This window comes from Tachypleus tridentatus, chromosome 8, assembly GCF_004210375.1.
Source record: "Tachypleus tridentatus isolate NWPU-2018 chromosome 8, ASM421037v1, whole genome shotgun sequence".
Lineage (NCBI taxonomy): Eukaryota > Metazoa > Arthropoda > Merostomata > Xiphosura > Limulidae > Tachypleus > Tachypleus tridentatus.
The window spans coordinates 8,538,090-8,559,910 of record NC_134832.1 but is presented as its reverse complement, the minus strand read 5'-3'; the positions used below and the strand labels follow the sequence as shown (position 1 = coordinate 8,559,910).

Genomic DNA, 21,821 nt, shown 5'->3' with positions numbered 1-21,821 from the left:
TATGTTTTGATGCTGTCATTGCCACTCCTATCCCACATATGAACTGTAGTTGGCTGTTGACTTGGAGTGAGTAACATGTTAAGCTTTTCCAGATTAAACCTTCTGTTGTTCTTTGGCTGTCTTGTTTCTGTAAGGATTGGAAGGAAGAAGTTGTTTTGAAGTCATAGTAGCCCACGTTTTACTGACACACCATCATTACAGCTGAACGCCAGCACCATTTTGCATATTTTTGTCCACAGGTTTACCCCTGATGTTAAACAGTCATTGGTGATGCTGCCCATCTTGCTTTTAGTTTAAAATTTTTAAAAGGCATTGTCTTTTTTTCAACTCTTTATCTGAATTTTGGCCAGTGTCATTTTAATTCTGTTTATTTTTACATTTTATAAGGCTTTTGTTTTTTACTGGTTGTTTGGCAAATATAGCTTTGCACCAATAAATACCAAACAACAAACCATGTGACCATTTTGTACTCTTCATAGAATTCGTACTACTAACTTTTGATATAGTGTTTATGAAATTTGGCAGTCTTTCACTAAAAATTTTAAGCTTTTCACACAAAAAAATTGCATTTTTATAGTGAAGGTTTTAATAAACTAAAAACAAAATTGTCCTTGAATATTTCAAGTATTTGCTTTGAGTAGTAGTCCATATGCAAAGTGACTTTCATATTAAGATTAAAAATACTTTATCTTAAAAATTTAAGATTTCTTTCAGGTAATTTTTAACACCTTCTAAATACATTTCAGATGTTTGCTTTTAGTAAATCCTTAGGTTTTCTTGTTTTATCTGCCCAACTCCTGTACAGGGTAAGTCTAAATTACCCTTTTCATTTTTTTAGAATGACTTCAAATGTAGAATGAAACTGCATTCATTAATCCGAAGTAGCTTTAAATTTGTAGCAGCATACATCTATTTATAGTAAAATTTTATATTTTTTATTGCCTTTTTGGTTGCCATGTGGACTATCTAACTACTGTTCAAACCATTATAAGTTCTAAGTATTTCATTTAGGGAATATGCAGCTCACATTACACTATCAAATTATATTAGCCACAAGCTATTTGTGTGCATGCCTCATAAAATATTTTTAGTGTTTTTATTGTTTATTTTACCTTATCTAACCTTAAATATCTTAAAGTATTTAATTTTACCCTTTAATTACTTTTATAATTAGAAAGATGTGCTTACCTGAGTATTCTGTTTTTTTATTTTGGCCTTAACAAATAAGTTAACTCTGCTTTTTTTAAACTAATGGTTGTTATGCATTAAGTAAATTTTATTTAATTAAATAATGCACCAAAGAACATAGACTAATAACATGCAAAAAGCAGACAACTTTTTCTGGCTTTCTGACTAAACAACAAGAGCCATTGTGATTCTTGTGAGAGCCAAAGTTGAATTAGAAGTGAAATTGACTATTGTGTGTTTATAACACAATGTTATATAATACATAATTTGATAGACAAAATTCTTAACTTTCTATTGGTTATAGGTAATATATAATTAAAGAAAGAGGATGTGGTAGGAGGCATTTATTTTTCTATTTGATAGCTCTGTAATAAAACAAAATTGAAGGTTATAAAAATTATGGATTGCCTGAGCAATGATAATTTTACAGTGAGTAGTTTGTTTAATTTCATAATTTCTTGGAAGGTGGGGATAAAATAGGTATCTAGGGAAAATGCCAATTGTCATACCATAGGAAATTGAATATATTTTTTTTAATTCTTCATGCAATTAAGAACCTAACATGTATACTGTTAAAATATGGATTATTAGCTAAGATTTTTATGCCACACTAATTGGTATGGTATAAATGAAAAGTAGTTTAATAAAACTTTAAATGTAAGACACTACAACCTTGTGTCATGCATAGTGAAAGATACTCAAGTAAGAGGGTAATGTGGTTTGTTTGAACTCTTATTTATTTGTTGTTTTTTACCCACTGTTTACAGCTGGAGAGTTATTATCTGTTGCTGCACCTTTTCTTGAACAAAACATTCATCCTACTGTGATAATCAAAGCCTACCGCCAAGCACTTGAAGATCTTGTTGAAATCTTACAAGAAGTGAGGTGAGGGAAATTGTTGAAAATTGATTTTTGATGGTGTCCAGAATAGTCACTGTATTTTTTTTAACTTTATTAATAACATGGACTTGATCAATTTATTTGCTCACATTTAAAATCTTTATAAATTTAATACTCCTTTCAATAGAGTAAGTGTATCTTTACAAAACTTGACAGTCTTTCAATTAACATTACAAGTCTTTCACATATGAAAAAAGTATTTTTAGCAAAGTAAAATGTTTGTTCATGAGCATTATTTTTTTAATAGTCCATGTGCAGAGTGATTTTAATGTTAAGATTAAAAATACCTTTTCTCATTTTGGAAATCTCAATTTCTTTTGTTCAATCCCTACTACCTTCCAAATAGATTTCAGATGTTTGTTTTCAGTAACACTGTTTTCTCCACCCTGACCCTATACAGGATTTGATCAATTTAATCAACTTCATCTTAAAATCTTAATTATAACCTTGTTTTTATTCTAGAATAACTATAAATTGTAACATAACTTTTCATTTCTCCCAAGTAGTTTTAAGCTATCTGTGAAATACATTTTGTTTTGTTACTCTTAATTCTTTTTAATTACTATCCTCACTAATATAAGTTGTAAATCAGTTAGGGAAAGCACACTAAGCTATCAAATTACATTACCTGTGAGCTACTTTGTATGAGAGAACTATTAACAAATACTGAAAAAGATGATGTGATGGGTGGGTGTAGTAGGAGAGTTCTGGTTTTCTGTTCAGTAGCTCTGTCACCAAACAAAATTAAAGGCTATAGAAGTTGTGGTTTATCTGAGCAATGATGATTTTATAGTGAGTAATTTACATTTAATTTCATACTTATTTGAGGAGTGTTGAACAAAATAAAGAAGCTACTGATTGTTATAACACAATAGTTTAATAAACTTTTGAAAGAAGACACTAAAACCTTGTCATGCACAGTAAGGCATACTGTGCTGATAGGGTTAATGATAAAAATTTATAGACCTTTTAGTTATAATGACCTAGACTATGTTCAGTTAGCCACTGTTGAACATTAATTATAGACTTTATGTGCAGTCCTGTTCAGTGTGTTTTTACTTAAATGTTAAACTGTTTTCTGATTATAGGTTCATTATCTGATGAATTTTAAATAAAAAAAAAATTCTAATAAAAAGGATATGTGAAATAATGAGAATATTTGCACTTGTGTGAAAGATAGAGATCTAGTACAGTTTACTGACATAGCATATAATTATCTCAGTACTACATTTCTATTTGACATTTATTGTAGCTATCACAACTGTTTATTTTAGTAGCATTGGTGGTATTGAATATGTTTCTTGTATTGTGATGTTCGGTGAAGCTGTGGAATTTCTGAAGTGAAAACTTTCATTTGATCCAAGCTCAATTATTATCTCATTTGCAACAAACTGCAGTTTTTATTTATAAGGGTAGGACTATCAAGAATGGCCAGTATGCATTTATAGCTGGAAAATTTGCTGGTGTGAAATCAAATCTCACTTTGTTATAGTCTGCATGTAGAAGATAAGTATACTCTTCAAAACAAGAAATGCAAAAGGGATATTTTTTTTATTTTAAAGAGAACTATATGCAATAATGTTACAAGCTCACAGTATGTGATGTTACACGTGTTAAGGCACTGATTGTCAGACCAAAATGACAATAAAAGTTATGCACTTTGAAAACGGAGGAAAACATCGGATTTTTCACCAAAACGCATTCGTGTCCAATAAATTTGCTTGAGAGATCTGCATGTTCTGCAAGTACAACATGTGCAAAATCCCTATAAAAGTGACGGGTTCTCGGTTTCCATAGCTCAGTGTTAAGCCACCGACACGCAATACAGTTACGCCAAGACTGACGGAAGCACAACGCCATTGGTCGTTGGAAGCAGGCGAATCTCGATCAGATGTTGCCAGATCTGTGAATGTCCACCCTAGCACCATCACAAGGCTATGAAATCGTCACCAACAACATGGATTAACTCATGACCGTCCACGATCTGGCAGACCTCGTGTGACCACGCCCGCACAAGATCGTAATATCCGGTTACGTCACCTTCGGGATAGGACCACCACTGCGACGTCTACTGCCTCGACCATACCAGGGCTGCGTAGGATTTCCGATCAGACTATACGCAACTGTCCACAAGATTCTTAGGCCCCATGTGCAACCCATCATGGTGAACGTCAAGGGGGTTTTCAACATAACAACGCCCGTTCTCACACAGCCCGACCCACCACTGCCTTCTTGAGACACCACAACATTAACTTTCTTTCCTGGCCCTACAGATCACCAGATTTAAACCCCATCGAACATCTTTGGGAGGAGTTGGACTGACGTCTGCGACGGCGACAACCTCAACCGCAGACTCTACCTCAGCTTGCAGCAGCTTTGCAGGCTGGGTGGACAGCCATTCCACAGGATGTGATTCGTCATCTCATCGCTTCCATGGGCAGGAGATGCCAAGCTGTTATTGATGCTCATGGGGGGCATACTCGTTATTGACGTTGAGTGACGTTAAACTTCACCTAGTGAGCGTGGACTTCGCCTTTGCAGACTTTGGATGTTCAGCAGCGAATGTGCAAAGTTTCACACATGTCATACAGAACTACCCAGAATAAACTTGTAAACAATTTGTCTCAAATTTCGCCTTTTGAGTTTCTTTTTTTGAAGAGTATATATATAAAATTTGAAATCAAAGCACGAATGCAGGGTGTATGCATACAATAGTAAACTAATTAAGGTGATATAGAATTGGTAAAGGTAACATAAATGTAACTTTGAAAGATTTTTGTCACATCAGCACTAAATTTGTCTTTGGTTTTGGCAAAGTTTCTCTCTTCAGAAACTGAGAAATATATATAAAATGCACTAAAGCATGTAAAAACCACATAAATGGATAAGTAGATGTAGGAAAAGTGAATAAGACACCAGTAAAGCTTACAAAAAACAAATTATGTAAGTCAGGCACACCTTATACAAACTAAAAAATGAGAAATGCACGTAGGTTTCTATATACTAATGAATAGCTATTTTGGGGTAAAACAATGTGAAAAGAGCCTAAAAGTAAATGTAAAAACATCTTATAATATCAGAACATCACAAATTATATTGGTAGACAAAACTGTATGAAGATAAATGTACAAGCATTATTCGATGCAGCCCAAAGAAAGGTATTTTAAATAATCAATGACTGCTCAGAACAATGGGCTTAGCTAATATCTAAAAAGTAATAGCATAAATGTATATATAATGCTTGCTCAAGTTCATAAAATGGAAAAATAAATTGTGTAAAAGGCTTTTGTGGTTTTCTTTTTGAACTTAAAATGTTGACAGCTTCTTGTGCTCTGTTATATTCCAAGATGCCATTATGTCAGTGCATATGCATGCCTGTGTGTATGCACTCTTGCATGCAGAATCATTAAAAATGCTTCGTACACATCAGGTGCTTTTAATACATTGTTTTCTATTATTATTATTATTATTATTGTATCCTATAGGTTTCATGTATATATAAAAAAAAAAAAAAAAAAAAATCATATTTAAAATTTAATTGTAATTTATTTTAATGGATTAATTTTCTGGATAGTTTACCAGTGGACATTAATAACCAGGAGCAGATGACCAATATTATTAAAAGTTGTATTGGAACAAAGTTTATTGGAAAATGGTAAGTATCATAACTCGAGTAATATGCTAATTTTTTGTTGCATTCCTTGTTTTTTTTGGTGGGGAAAGGCTGAATTAGTTTAAAAAATATAACTGTATTATCCTTTTGAAGAATATTTGTGCAACCTGGATGATGTATGTTAAACATTATTGTAATGACAATAACAGTGAGCAATGATAATAGTTATTGGTGATTTTTAAATATCAACTATTGGTACTATGTGTATAATTGTGGGTGTTGCAGGGGTAACCTTGCCTGCCAGATTGCTTTAGATGCTGTCAAAACAGTTTTTATTGAAGAAAATGGAAGAAGAGAGATTGATATTAAACGTTATGCCAAAGTGGAAAAGGTAGATATGCATTTATTTCTATTTATTGGTTTTATTTCATTATTATATTTCTATGCATTTTAACAAAATTTAAATATTTTAGTAGCAAATTAAGAGTTATGAAATAATTGCTGTTCACCTGTATCATTTTTTAATTACTTAGTTAATCTTTCCTTGTATTATTCTTTTTTAACTTTGGTTTTGACCTGTTCCTTCAAATTAACTTAAAAATAATTAGGCTAAAATAACTTTTTTCCCCCTTCGGAAAATAGTCTTAAATAACAATTTTAATTGCTACTAAATACATAATAAGCTTCTTTAGCATAGTAAAGTACCTGGAAATTTACAATATTTTAAAGAAATAATTTTTCAGATACCAGGTGGTACAATCGAAGAATCAGAAGTTCTCAATGGAGTTATGATCAACAAAGATGTTACTCATCAAAAAATGAAAAGGTATGATGAGTTATGTGACCATTCTGTAGTTTCTGGGATCAATTAGTATTTAAAAAAAAAAAAAAAAAAAACCTTCTTTTCTCCACTGGTTTACCCAATTAATATTACTTGATATCTTAATGCTTTACATGAAATCATTAAAAACTAATAAATTGTTAAAATTAATGGGAAGGAAGAACTCTATAAAAACAAATATCTTTATACTTTCAGAATGAGGTTTGTTTATTTTTTATGTTAATTGTTGTGAATCTTGAAAGAATAAAAATTTGCAGTTTTCACTTAAAATTCCTGAAAAGTAAATTTAGTTCTGTATGTCAGGATTCAAGAATAATTGAAATATTAGTATCTGGGGGTTGTATGAACCATGTAATTAGTTTGAATATGAGAAAGTGTACAAAAAAATTCTGAAAGCATTTATGTCCTTGTATTGAATCTACTTAATACAAAAGTCATACTTAAAGACATTAAAACAGTCTGTACTGATGCAATGTTTACAATAGCAAATTATTGAAATATGGTAAATTTTATATACTAAAGTTCTTGTTTGTACCTAATGTTACTTAAAGTAATTATGAGCAAACTGTAACAACTTTTGAATTGTGATTATTAAAGATATAGGTTGATATAAAGGATGTCCTGAAACTATGTTAACCAGTTACTTCTAGATGTTTTGGAATTCCTGCCTATACCATTTTATAGTGCTCTGATATTCTTTCATGCTGTGACACAATTTCATTAGCCTAGTGGAATTTTGGTAGTCATTGTAGTGGAGGTTGAAGGCTCCTGTGTCTCAAATGCAAACTAACGTGGCAGGGGTTCAGTTTAGAGAGAGAAGTCAGAAAAACCCACTTTTACAGGACAGGCGCCGAAAGTTTTTACCTGTCCTGTCCCCCTCCTGTGTCTAAAACATATAAACAATTTTTATATATTTTCTTTTACTCAGATGCATAGAAAATCCCCGAATCATCCTCTTAGATTGTCCTCTGGAATACAAGAAAGGTGAAAGTATGGTAAGGTTTTCCAGTACTTAAGTGCTTTTTCAAGTGATTTAAGCATAGTGTTGTTGATAGAAATTTTTCTAAATAATAGCTTGTAGTTATTTGCTTGTTATGCTTTTATTAGAATACATGAAATAAAGTGGTAAATATTTATGGTTTATAATGCAGTTTTGGATGTGAAAAGACGATTGTGTTTTCTGATGCTATAGGAGATTGTTTTTTTATCTTCAAAAATATTTATTCAGTGCATAAAAATACTTCATGATTACAATAATTTGGTATGAAATAGGCAAACAGAAAATACCATATTTGTAAGTAAGATTGGTTGATCTTAGGTGGTACCTCTTGTTAAATATTTATCTGATAGCAAAATATTACATATTGTGAAAATGATCACTTGTTGGACTTGTAAGTATTAGAACAAAACCCAAGGTTTTTCTTATTGTAGACAAATCTAGAGTTGTCCAAGGAAGAAGATTTCAGCCGTATCTTAGAGCTAGAGGAGGAATATATCCAGCAGATCTGTTCTGATATCATTCGCTTTAAACCTGATGTTGTGTTTACAGAAAAGGGAATTTCTGGTAAGTTTAAAACTATTATTACAAATGTAATAGGTTATCAGTTCACTACAGCAAATATTGCTGAAACATGAATAATTTGAAATGGGGAAGAGAGGAATATTTGTGGGTGTTTTGAAAGCACTTTAAATTCATACTTAAGTATTCATTAATAGCCTTTTATTTCCATATTTAAAATTCATCTTTTTATTGCAAAGCCTAAAATTTATTTTGGAACCATCATTTGAAAATATATTTCAGACACTATTGTAAATAAACATCACATGCAGAGTTCTTTTAGATCATGAAGAAATATTACAGCACAAACGCATGACATTGGACGTTACGTGCCGTATCAGCCACAAGCATACCAGTACATGTTTTCTAGACAGAGATTGGAGTAGAAATAGTCTATTATTATTGTCTGAGTGGTAATATGAAAAACAAATTTGGGATATTTGTAAAAAGTGTATTATTCAAGAGTTGCTTTTAGTTAGCATCTAGGTAATTACAATTTTAAGTGTTAAACTTAGTTATTTTTAGAAGTGATAGTTTATCACAAATTTGTTTACATAACTCTTTATGAAGCATAAAGTGCACATTGTGTGGTTCAATAGTTGTGAATTGATGATTGTTATATTATTCCATCATGCTCCTAGAACTTTCTGAGTTTTCTTGTTTCACTTCAGTAATATTGTATCATAATATCTTGTAACGTGTAGAATGTTCTAGGCCTTTGTCGAGCCATAAACGAGCGTCAAACATTTATGTAGATAAATCTAAACTGTGTGATTGTGAGTTTAACCAGAAAGAGCATATAACTGATTTTTAAAGTGAAGTAATCACAGGTTCTGTTATAATAATAGAGCAGAAAGTATAATTTATCTTGTCAAATTGTGTTCTAAAGTAACCAAACCAGCCTGTGTGAATTTCGATAGAAATGAGACGGTTATTGAAAGCTTGGAAACAACTGTGATAACCAACAGTGCACTAGATACTTGTACTTTTAATATATTATTTTAAAACAAGTGGACTGTGTGTTGTTTATTGCTGTCATTTATTGCCAACAAGCTGTAGACACCTGTAAAGAATCTGGCCCATCCATGCATAAAAACTGACATTGAAGATACTGTATTTGGAATACATGGCAATATAAAACTGATGGTCCTTGTAAAATACCTGGGCATGGCAAGATTTGTTTAACCCTCTTGCCACAGGTATCCTTTGTCATGACAGTTTTTGTGACTTAAATTCAAATTTTTGTTATATTGCTTTTCTTAATGTTATACCAATTAGTACAGCATAGTATCTTAGCTAATAATCCATATTTTAATAGTATGCAAGTTTTAAGTTGTTAATTCTACAAAGCAATATTTAAAAAACTGATTTTTCCTTAGTGTGACATGTGACACATGACACTTTTTTCTCGAGGCATCTTCTTTGTTTTACCTACTCCCCCTGAAAAGTTAGTAAATTAAATGTAAATTACTCAGTATAAAAATTTTTACTGCTCAGACAAATTAAATTTGATAGCCTTCAATTTTGTTTGATTAGAGAACTTTCAATTAGAAAACCAGACTCCTTGCCATACACACACCTGTCATATCCTGTCTTTCAGGATTTGTTAATAGTTTTTTGTTTAATTATATATTACCTATAGATAATAACATGTCAAGCTTTTCATCTTTCAAATGATATATTGTATAATTTTGTGTTCTGAGCAGATAAGTATGAGTTTCATTCATAGTTAAACTGTTACTGTGGGAAAGTTAACAACTTGGTGAACTTGTCACTTTGTCATATAGTTAAGTCATAAAACTTTTCAGAGTTAGGGGAAATTGATTATTTTTACATGTTATTAATCTATATTCTTTGCATTTAATTAATAAATATTTAATGCATTTCTCCAAATAATATAAAAATAAGGTTAAATGTACTTAACAATCAACAGCAAGAAAAAATATTAAGTACTTTATTTCTTGTTTTTCATGCTTATTCTTTATTTATAACAGTAACAAAGTGTAAAAATAGGGATCTCTTTGGGTTATTTAAGGTTGGATTAGGTAAAGTAAACGGTAATAATGATAATACAGAAATTTCATAAAGCTAGTAGGTGATGTAATTCGACTGCATAATGTGAGCTGCACATTCCCTGTGTGATTAACAACTTATAGTGAGAATAGTAGTTAGACATGGTTCAAAGTGCAATAAAATTTTATTATAAATAGGTGTATGCTGTTTTGAGTTCAAAGCTACTTATGAACTTTAAGATTTTTGAGATGGGGAAAATTATTTTTAATCTTAACATGAAAATTACATTCCATGTGGACTATTTAAAACAAATAATATATATTCATGGAGAGGTCTTTATTTTAGTTTATTAAAAATACTTTACTAAAACATGATTTATTGAATGTGAAAGATTGTAATATTAACTGATGTGAAAGACTGCCAGATTTTGTGAAGATGTACACATATTGAAAGTTAAAGTATTAAATCTATAAAGACTAACTCTCTAAGCACCAGCTTTGTCCCTGAAACCATAGCCTTTTTGTGCTTGTTATGGATTTCGTGTTAACTTTTAAATTAGTAAGTGTATGTTAATGAAATTTATCATTACCAGTGAACTTTACAGCGCTTTCATACTTGAAATGTTTTTTTGAAATTAAGTCCTAAGGTTTATTAAGTAATGCTTTTCTTGCACCTTTTTGCTTTTCACATGTTGCCTGTCCAGCACAATAAGTAGTTTTCATCTTAAGATTAAAAATATATTTTAGTGCATTAGAACATTTTAAAATTTCACAAGTAAAATCTATATAATGCCCAGATGGTTACCAAACATTTCTTAAGAAAGAATATTTTATTTTCACTGAAGAATCTTTTGTACAGGTTTATTATACTTGACTAATCACATACCCACCATAAAAAAAAAAAAATAAGGAAATCTAACTTATTCTTTCATTCTAGAATGACGATAAATTATAAACATAAATGTTTAGACTAAATAGCTTTAAATCTCGTGGCATTATAGATTTATCTGTATTTATATTATATTGACTTTCAGTTATGCCTAACTAACAATATGGAAATAACAATGATGTGGCACATGTGCACCCACATTAACATATCCAATAATATAAAACTGACCTTAAGTTTTTACAATGTGACCTTGTCTTGGCTGCCTTTTTAATAAACTAGTATTTTGTAATATACAATCACATTTCAATTATTATAAATTGTGTGTGTGTATATACAGATTATTACTATTTACAAAAAAAAAAACTTAATCTTACTTTTCTTAACATAGTAAATACAGAAGTAAAGCAATTATCTCTTCTAGTTATGACCTTTGTACTTGATTGTCAAGTCTTTCAAGATTTTGCACATGGAAGATATGAAATAAGTTTTTAGGTTTTATATGTACATTTGAATAACCAAAAAATCATAAATTACTTAGTCAATACCATAGAATTTCACTATAATTTAACCAATTTTAATAATTAAGATTTATTTCAGTCTTATAATGATATGAAATTTTGATCAGACTAAAGATGCATCTTACCTGCTTAAAATTATGGTTTACAAAAATTAGATGGTCTCGTAATACATTGAGAAAATTGCTAAGGGGACATTTTGAGCATTTCATTTGTTATTCACATGTTGTATATTGAAGTGTGTGTTTATGAGAATATTTCTAAATGTAGAGGTGAATGGGGGCCACTGTTTCATTTAGTATGTAACCAGTATCTTTCCATAAAGACAAGATACAAGATTTTTATTTTATAATCCTAGCTTGTCAAGTATTATTAATTTATTTCAAACTCATACAAAATTACTTAGTATTTTGAATTATAATCTGCAGTTTGATGCCAAAATTGACATAAATTCATGAGGTAATAGTTCAGTGAGATTTTCAGTGCAAGTCAACAAATGTGAGATTTGGCTTTTCTCATTTGACCCATCTGGAAAGGGTTAATCAAGTTCTCTCAAACTGTACATGCTCATCTTTATATCTAGGCTTTATTCTTACCTCTCCCTTGCATATTTTTTCCACTTGACATAAAGTAAATTTTTCTGTGTATTACATGTATATCCAGTGAATTATTACCATTATTAGGTAAAGAGAGAGTTTCTGCTTTAGGTTCTTCCTTACAGTGTCTTGCATCATAAATGTCCATCTCAGACTGTACACTCATGGATTACCATAAGTAAACTATAAGGGAGATTTCTGCTGCTCTTGTGGTTGCATAAACTATGAATTTTCTGCTTTCAGAAATAGGATTTTGCAGTCACCCTATGCAATTTCTTCAGTGCTGTGTTCCTACTAACTCACTAATGCATTACTTTCTCTCCTCCTTCCAGTGAAGTAAGGGAGTCCTTACCACTTAACAACATCTCTCGGCCATTGTGGTAGTGGATCGTGGAGGTCTCCTTCTGATTGTGCTCAACCCCACTCAGTAAAGAGTAGGGTGGTGGTGTTCTGCCAGTATAGATGACGTGACTGTCCTTCTACCATGGATGTGATGTTATTATACAATTCCAGATGCATTATGGTTTTTGACTAGATTATTCTATCACATCACTTCAACCTTCCAGTTGAGAACCCTTCCTTGTACCACTGCCTGGATGTCAGGTTCCTAGGTGACTGAGTTGGTTGGAACTTAGCCAGTCAACATATATTTTCACATGTGAGTTGGCTGGGACCCTCGTCCACCTCCTGTGAAATGGGTGATACATTACCAATACCACATGGTCATAGACTAGTGTTGACTTTCCACCTTCATATTGTTGCTTGGATGTCAGTTCAATGGAGGAAAGTTCTTGGTTAAGTATGCATACATTAACTTTGATTCTTGGAACAGAAATTCTTCATTTCTTGTTCCTAACTGAGGTGAAGAAGATAGATGGACCCATTCCTAGTACTACTGGTTTTGGACTGGAATTGATCACCCAGTTATGGTCCAACATACCCTAGCCATTCTACACCATGGGAAAGATGGTATGGTTGGTTTAGGACCCTCTTCTTTCCATAGATTGGATAACCTATTTCCAGATATGCTGGTTTTAAACTGGATTTTATCTCCTGTCTAAAGTCTAGATAAAGATTGTTGAGAACCCTCTTCCTACTGGTTTCACAGGTTTTAGACCAGAATTGACTTTCTTACTATAGTCTGATGTGCCCTATCCACCTTAACCTGGGGTATGTATGGCTAATTTTTGTATGTGGCTTTTTGCTGTCCAGTTAGTGACATATTCACTCATTGAGGGTGGTACACATAGTTTAAATGTGATGCAGTCTCCCACTAGTGTGTTCTCCAATCTAAAAAAGTGACACTTAGTGGGAGTTCTTTGGATGCTTTCCAAAGGAAACTTATCAAGGTAAATATTGCATTAATTCTTGTTATGTGAGAAGATATATTTTGTTGGGAGTTATTTTCTTATGCTGAAAATATATTTCTGATGGGGTACTTCTTACCCTTCCTCCCCACTTTTATTGCTTCTTTTCTGACTAATCTTGAAATAGTGTTTTACTGTATAAAAAAAGAGCCTTCTGCAACAGGAAAGTGTTGTGCTCCATTTAATGGAGGATTGTCACATGCTTATTTGCATGCTACAACACAGCTGAACCATGTAGAAACATGAACTAGGGGGGAGTTTCAGAGATAGTGATGAGCAAAAAATATTTGTTCATATAGAGGGAAGCACTGAAGACAAAGCTGTATTTGAGTGGAGGTATGTATGTATTAGAAATATATTTTCGATGTAGGAAAATATTAATTTTCACAAGTGTGTGTAATTATTTTGTAGATATCAGAAATGAGTTTACTGCAGTGTATCCATTTGCAAATAAAAACTGTGTATTTAACTTAATTAAAAAGTGTGATTTTTGTATGCACTATCATAAACAAATGGATGAACTTTGTTGTTTATATTCTGATATATATCAAGTTAAGAACAGAGTGACCAATAAATTAATTTTTTAAGATAACATTTAAGCAAACTGAATCTTAACATATTGCCTGTTTTGCCTTTAGAAATAGAAGAATAACATTTTACTAGAGGTAATGATGCATGAAAAGCACAGGTAAAGTGGTTAGGGGAAAAGCTTAGGTTTCCCACATCTTTGGCAGAATGAAATTCCTATTAGTATAAACTATGGACCTACACTACATGTATCATTTTATGCGTATATTATAAATCCCATGATAAGGCAACATAGCAATATCAGTAAAAATAAAACATTATTACTATAGTATACTCATGCAATAAATCATTTTATTACCAATATTTAAGGAATTATACTGCCATTTGTGTGTAGCATTTTAGTGGTGTGCGTGTGTAAGGAAAGAAAAAATTTCCAGTGGAGCCTTAAAGTAGCTAAAGGGATTGTTTGTTTGTTTTTAAGTTCCATTTCTTTTGGCTTTGTTTCTATATTAAAAAAGGGGGGGATGTGTATTAGTTATTTTATATAAACATTCTATTTTATATTATTCAGATCTTGCCCAACACTTTCTTGTGAAGGCTGGGATATCAGCAATTCGGCGAGTTCGCAAAACGGACAACAATAGAATAGCAAGGTACAGTCATTTATGATAAGTAGATATATTTTTTATATAAAATTTTATATTAAATTCAATGTTATATATATTATACAGTTTATATCTTATTATGTAAGTATTCTATTTATACCTGATTTTCATCAGGGATTGCATAATTTGCTGTACTTTTAAATTTTATTGTTTATGTGATGAAATAAAAATAGTAGAGGTGATAAGTAAAGAAAGCTGTGAAACAATTATTTAAAAAGCAGGTAATGTTAAGTAATTGTAAGAACTGAAGGGGAGAATAAAACAACTTGTATGATATGTTTACAGGAGTTGAAATATGAATTGTCAAATTTTTATTTGAACATAATGTGGGTGTGTTTTGTATTTAAAAAAAACTTTCAGAACTTCCTTGATTTTCACTCATTTTTAATAGAAAAATACATTATTTCTAGTTTATTTGGGGTTAAAATATTTTAAATTTACATCAAAACAATTAGTAATTATTACATCTTCTAGATTTCTTGCTATTTACAGAAATACTGAAGTAATGTTTTGTACCATTAAATGACTAAAACATTGTATTTTAAATTTTAGATACTCAGTTATAATAACTTAAAATTAATTTGAGCTTCCTTGTTGATACCATCCAAGGCTAGTAAATCCATACTCTTTTCTTACAGATCTTGTGGAGCAACCATTGTGAATCGCACTGATGAATTGAAAGAAGATGACGTAGGGACAGAAGCAGGACTGTTTGAAATTAAGAAAATTGGAGATGAGTAAGCCATCTTTACTTCTGTTAATTTGTTTGTTAATGGTTGTAATTTTTTGGAACTTATTGGGTATCACTGATATTACATGCTCTTTTCATTCTAACAGTGAAAATACTTAAGCTGTATTTCAGGAAACTTGATGCAACTTTTAAAGATAATGTCTATTTCTGCATGAAAAACAAGTAAGATTTGTTTCATTATTTATTTAATTTTTTTAGGTGTGAATGTGAAACATTGAGTTAAGGAAACTGAAACTTTTTTCATTTCAAACTGTTTTTTTATGACTGAATTGAAAGCTTTGTATATCCAACCAATTCTAGCTTGTTTGATCATCCTCAGTATATTTCTCTGATAATGTGTTTTTTGATCGAAGCAATATACTTTCCACTGTAAATTTTACATACACTAAGTATCTCACTTTTCAGCACAGCAACAACTGTACCTTTTATAAAGTATGACAGCAGTAGTATTTTACCATAATTATTTTAAGTTAATCAATTTACTTTTGACTAATTTCTTTACAATAAAAAAGTTGTTTATGTAGGTTGTTCAAACGTAAACTTACATCATTTATTGAATGCATGTCATCTAAATAGTTCATCATTTCACACAATATCTAGCTTTTAATATTTGCTAGATATCTATATTCTTATCTGAAATCTTGTCATTAAATAATATATCTGTAGCTTTCAAATGGAATAATATAAACATATTAAAAGGAATGAAACTAAAATCAGGAACTGTCAAATGAATTAAATTTTTGTTTCAACTGAAATGCCTGCTTGTTTATTTAAGGTTTTTGAATGAATAACAGAGCTACAATCATATGAAGATGGCCTAAAATCAGAATATAAATTGTTAACTTTAAAAAGTTTTGTTTTTGCTTGTTTAAGGACATACTTTATGTATGAATAAAATATGGAAAATATAATTTATGTAAATTATATTAAATTACTGTTTATATAAACTTCAGCTTACTACTCTGCTGTTAAGTTCTAAAATGAGGCCATGTAAAAATATGAAGAATATATGCTTTTTTTTCTAAAAATACAAATATCTTAAGGGTAGGGGCTGTAACCACTGGGATCTTCCTTTGTGTGTCCACAGATTTTGCACACAGTGGTAGTATCTTTCGATTTTGTAGTTGGAATTACAGAGTATAGCATTGTCTCTGGTCTGTTGTGATTACAAATAAGTGGTGTGTTTTTATACCCAAAACACTGTGGTAAATTCTCTTCCAGTATTTGAAATACTGTAAATATTTCTTTGAAATTTTATATAGATAAAACAAACTTTTTATGAAACACCTTTTTTTTATACTCTTCACAAGTTTCCTCAGCACTGGACATTGTAATTTTACATAAAGTGTAGAATTAAGTTTGTTGAATAAGCAAACAATACAATTTTATTTTTTTCTGTGACTACTCCTTGATACCACTATACTTCCAGTATAAATGTTAAAATTGATGAAGATCACCTGCAATACTTCTCAGTCATGTCTGTGATAATTTGTGCTGTCATTCGTATAACGTTGTCTGCACATATCAATAAAATTCTTAAATGGTTTAACATGTAGGCTCTTCTACATGCTTGCAGTATATTGTTGGTTAGGTACTGTTGAAAGTTGCTGCTCTTTATATTCTTAGAACATTATATAAGATATGTAGTTGAAGTGGATGCATTAAAAACTGTATTTGCTTAATGGTATTCAGCTTTACTTCCTTTTGTCCGTACGTTGAATTTTGATTCTGTATTTGTCATTCAAAAAGAAATTAGTGAAAAAACTTAAGTGGGAAAAAGAAAAAAAACTAGTACCCACTCATTTTTCTTGGACAGAGTTTGGCATGGGCAGAACAACTTATTAGAAGTAGTGAGTGAAAGTTTACCACTTATTCACTATGGAAAATTTCAAAATTTTATAGCGGTCTATGAAGTAATAACTGAAACCATCTAAATTCCATTAATTGCTATAGTCTTGGAAAGTTTTTGACTTGGACTACATATTTTTTTGGTTAAATACTTGAAATATTCATCCTGAATGCTTTGCTGATATTTCTTTCAAACAGTCTTGAATATTAATTTTCAAAATTTATAAATATTGCCAGTAGTGAAGTATTGCCAGCATAATGTTTTTAAAGAACTTCCAACTTAAAGTTTACTAAAATCTCAAGAAGTTTATATGCATATAATTACAGATTATTGTATCTCAAATCAGCACCTTTTTTATTTTCATAGCTTATTGAAAATTATAGTGGTAAATATAAATCATTATAGTGAAGTGTTTATTTAGCACTACAAACTGAAATTGTACAAAAATATATTTTTTAGGTACTTCTGCTTTGTTACTGAGTGCAAAAACCCTAAAGCTTGTACTATATTACTTCGTGGAGCTAGTAAAGATATTCTTCATGAAGTAGAACGAAATCTACAAGATGCAATGTCTGTCACGAGGAATGTGATGATTGAACCATATCTCCTACCTGGAGGTGGTGCTGTAGAAATGGCAGTAAGCCAAGTAGGTTTTTAATTTTTATTTCTCCATCCCAAGTTATAATATTTAAATATTGGCATATAGCTACAGAAATAAACTGTTGAATGTCTGAGAAGCTCCAAGATTGCATTCTAAAGATGGCTGGTATGGGTATTAAAACTTTAATTGAAATAAAGTACAGAACAATATTTCAGTGTGGCTTGTTGACTAGACAGGAACCATACTACAGAGGGGGTTTTGTTTTCTCTGCCTTATTTAGAGGGTTGGGGTGCTTACCTTGACAGTTAAGGGACTGGTTTTTAATCAGTTAAGGTTTATTCTCTTCATGTCAACATTCTCAAACTTATGGCAGTTTATTGAGCTTTGTCCCATTTTATTTATTTCTTGTGGGGAAGGGTGGTTATGGGATACTCCAACTCTACATTTGTCACTTATACCACCAAGCAAAGTGGTACCAGATTTAAATCTATACTTTCAGACCCTAATCTTATTTTCTTGGTCCACAGTCACCACATAGTGGTCTTAACTTGCCACATTCCTGGTACTCTGAATCCTGATTCTGGCTGTAGATTGTTCATCTCAACCCAGCAAGATTCTCTCCATTAAGTGGTTCATCAGTCCACAGGTCTTTTTGTGGGAACACCATGTAGATTCTTTCACCACCCATTTGAACATCACTTGCTTTCTTTTGGACTCCTGTCCCATACCCATTAGCTCTGAGAGTACACATTCACTCAGGGTTAAGATCACCTTCCTATTCAACTCCTCTCCAGAGTTCTAACTCAGTGTGTAGTCCTACTTCTGGCTGTATTTTGGCTGGCACAATTGTGGTTTTAACACCTCTGTGTTAGTCTACTCTGTTAACCTTGGTCAAACATTGTTCATTCAGACTTCACTACACTCCATCTTCATCTTGGTGTTTGTCAGGTCCATTGGTGAAATTACCCAGTGGTGTGTGTGTGTGTATTTCAAAATATTAAGTTTCAACCAATACTGTACCATCACTCATGGACTTCATAAATAAAGTACAAGAGGATTTTTGTCAATCCTTCAACTGAAAAGATTGGGGTCAGCTTGCTTTTCACATTAAGGAATCATGGACACCCATTGCATTTTCTTCAGTGAGATGTTCCTCCAAACTTTCCAGTGGAGCATGAGAGCCCTTAACACTTCCCAGTTGCTGAGGTTGTGGACCATGGAGGCTTCCTCCTGAGTAAGTTTAGAATTTAATTTATCATACATACTCATGATTATACACTCATTGTGAAGAGTGTAGAGTTGCTCTCCCACCTTCCATTCCCCCTTAGATATTTTTGTCCAGGTAAACAGATGTTGGTTTAAGTAGGTTCAGCCTATGCAGGATCCTCCTTGTAATACTTGATCTGGGAGTTCTGGATAACACTGCCTTGTTATTTGAAGTTGCATGTTCTTTCCCTGCTTCTACTAGTTACATATGGGGTACTTTGCCTCGTAATACTAGCAACACGATGTACATATACTGTTTTTACAGTTTCATGCCCTTATTTCAGATGCATGATGTCTCTTCTGTGTGTTTATGGTTAAGTGAGTTATGATTTCTGTGTCATACTGGTTACAGATATTACTTCATTCTTTCGGTTCTGTTGACAACTCCATAACCCCATTCTTTGCACTGAGAGAAATTAATATTTCTTTGTACATAAAACAATGTAATACATAATTTGATAGATAAACCTTTGCTTTCTATTGGTTATAAATGTATTAAACATGAGAGAACTATTGATAAGTACTGAAAGGCCTGGCACAGCTGGGTGATTTAAGGTGCTTGACTCATCTGGGGGTTGTGGGTATGAATCCTCATCACACCAAACATGCTTGTCCTTTCAAGCCACGGGGACATTATTATGTGATGGTCAGTCCCATATTCATTGGTAAAAGAGTAGCTCAAGAGTTGGTGGTGGGTGGTGATGACTAGTTGCCTTCCCTCTAGTCTTACACTGTTAAATTAGGGATAGCTAATGCAGTTAGCCTTCATGTAGCTTTGTGTGAAATTTGGAAACCAACAAGTCATGAAAAAAAGGATGTTGCAGATGGGTTTGATTTTTTTAAATGATGGCTTTGTAACCAAACAAGATTGAAGACTGAAAATTGTGCTTTGCCTGAGCAATGGAAATGTTAGTAAATAATTTGGATTAAATTTTATATTTTTTTTGAGGGTGGTAAATAAATTAGAGGAGATGTCTAGAGAAGACAAAAGGTTGCATTCCTTATACAAGGAAAAATTCATGACTTTTTTAAAATATTGCACTATAAAAAATTAAGAACACTTCAATAATATTAAAATCTGACTTATTAACTATGTTTATGCGGCAATTTTATTTGTGTATATTTGATAATAAATTAACTGATTTAAAGTTTAAATGCAATTCTTTCAATAGTTATGCTCACTTTGACCTACCTGATGTAAAAGGGTTAGAGAACCTTTATTTGGTTGAAGCTGTAAAAGGACTAAGATTTTCATTGAAAATGTACAAAATCCACATAAGGCTTTGCATCTTAGCTTCTGTGCAATATTTGTTTAGTACTATTAAAAGGTAGTCTTCCTTTTTGATATAAATATACATAAACCAGCCTTCATCAATTTGATTACTACGAGAATTATTAAAGGGAATAAATTACTTGTACAAAGTTTAAGAGTAAATTTATAATATATACCTATTTTGTAGCTTCTGCTAGAAAAATCAAAACTTATGACTGATATTCACCAACGACCATACCAGGCAGTTGCTAAAGCCCTAGAAGTTATTCCACGAACTCTAATACAAAATTGTGGTACTGACATGATTCGTACTTTAACTGCTTTAAGGGTGAGTTCACATTCCATTTAATATCTTGTAATTTATGTTTAGAAATAAATTACAAAACATGTTTAAAATTTTAAAAAAATGTGTACATTTTTAAATGATTATTATTTATTAGAATGATTTGATAGCCATCTACTAAATATTCTAAGCAATATTTTCATTGTTTTCATTTAGATGTTTGTTTTCTAAAGGTGACTTATTACATGATGTGATGATCAAAAAATTATGTAGTAATGAAAAAAGGAGTATGATGTAAATACAACTCACAAAAGTAGTTAGTTAATCAGTGAATTATTCAGTTCAGTACTAGTATTTAGTTACTTCATCTATTTGGTAATAAGTTTTGACTTGTGTTAAAAAAACTGCAGGTAACTAAGTGTTATTTATGCATCAATATTGCTGTTTCTGTTTAAATGTTTGTGAACTAATGCATACAATGCATTACACAGAACATAGCATGTAGTAAACATTATTGAAAAAATTCTTAATTTGGTATAGTTATATGTAATGGACTTGTTGGCATTATTTTTATTAATAAAGAACCAGCTCAGTAATAGAACACATGACAGCACTATATTGTAACAGGTGTAGTAACTGATTTGAGATGTGGTAATTGGTGGACAGTATTACAAACTGAAAAATGCACTGTGGCGAAATAAATTATTTTGCTGTTTGTTCCGTTTTTAACCTTAACTAGCCTAGATTAACAGCTGAGATGTGCAGGGGTAAAGGTTGCTTTCTTCAGTATGACTTAAATAATATGCATGCAAGAGTATCAATATTATCTTTATTGTGACAGAAATGGAGAAAATATAAGTTTTTATTTAATATTGTGTAAGGAAAAACTAAGTTTATCAAGCTTATTTTTAGGGAATCTAAGAATGTGAAAAATGAGTTCTTCTTTAAATGGTACATTTATATTTAACTGTACTTGGCATCTAGAGCCAGTGATGAGTTATGCTTGTATTTATTAGTGTTTGAAATTCCATTAAGGTTCATTTAAAGTTTCCAACTATTTCAAGTATGAAGTTTAAAGTATCTTTTCTTACTTGAATTTAGTTTTTAATATTCTGTAAAACATGTA

General features: G+C 31.4%; 1 protein-coding gene across 1 annotated transcript in view; it reads left to right on the top strand.

The window, feature by feature from the left end:
• The window catches only part of CCT3 (chaperonin containing TCP1 subunit 3), a 43,461-nt gene that overhangs the window by 19,106 nt on the left and 2,534 nt on the right, over positions 1 to 21,821 (top strand). Inside the window, exons 6-15 of the mRNA XM_076517539.1 lie at positions 1,956 to 2,073; positions 5,663 to 5,743; positions 5,987 to 6,092; positions 6,445 to 6,527; positions 7,471 to 7,537; positions 7,974 to 8,106; positions 14,579 to 14,660; positions 15,311 to 15,409; positions 17,732 to 17,918; positions 20,600 to 20,740. Of these exons, the coding sequence (XP_076373654.1) occupies positions 1,956 to 2,073; positions 5,663 to 5,743; positions 5,987 to 6,092; positions 6,445 to 6,527; positions 7,471 to 7,537; positions 7,974 to 8,106; positions 14,579 to 14,660; positions 15,311 to 15,409; positions 17,732 to 17,918; positions 20,600 to 20,740 (1,097 nt within the window). The remainder of the gene's footprint in view (positions 1 to 1,955; positions 2,074 to 5,662; positions 5,744 to 5,986; positions 6,093 to 6,444; positions 6,528 to 7,470; positions 7,538 to 7,973; positions 8,107 to 14,578; positions 14,661 to 15,310; positions 15,410 to 17,731; positions 17,919 to 20,599; positions 20,741 to 21,821) is intronic.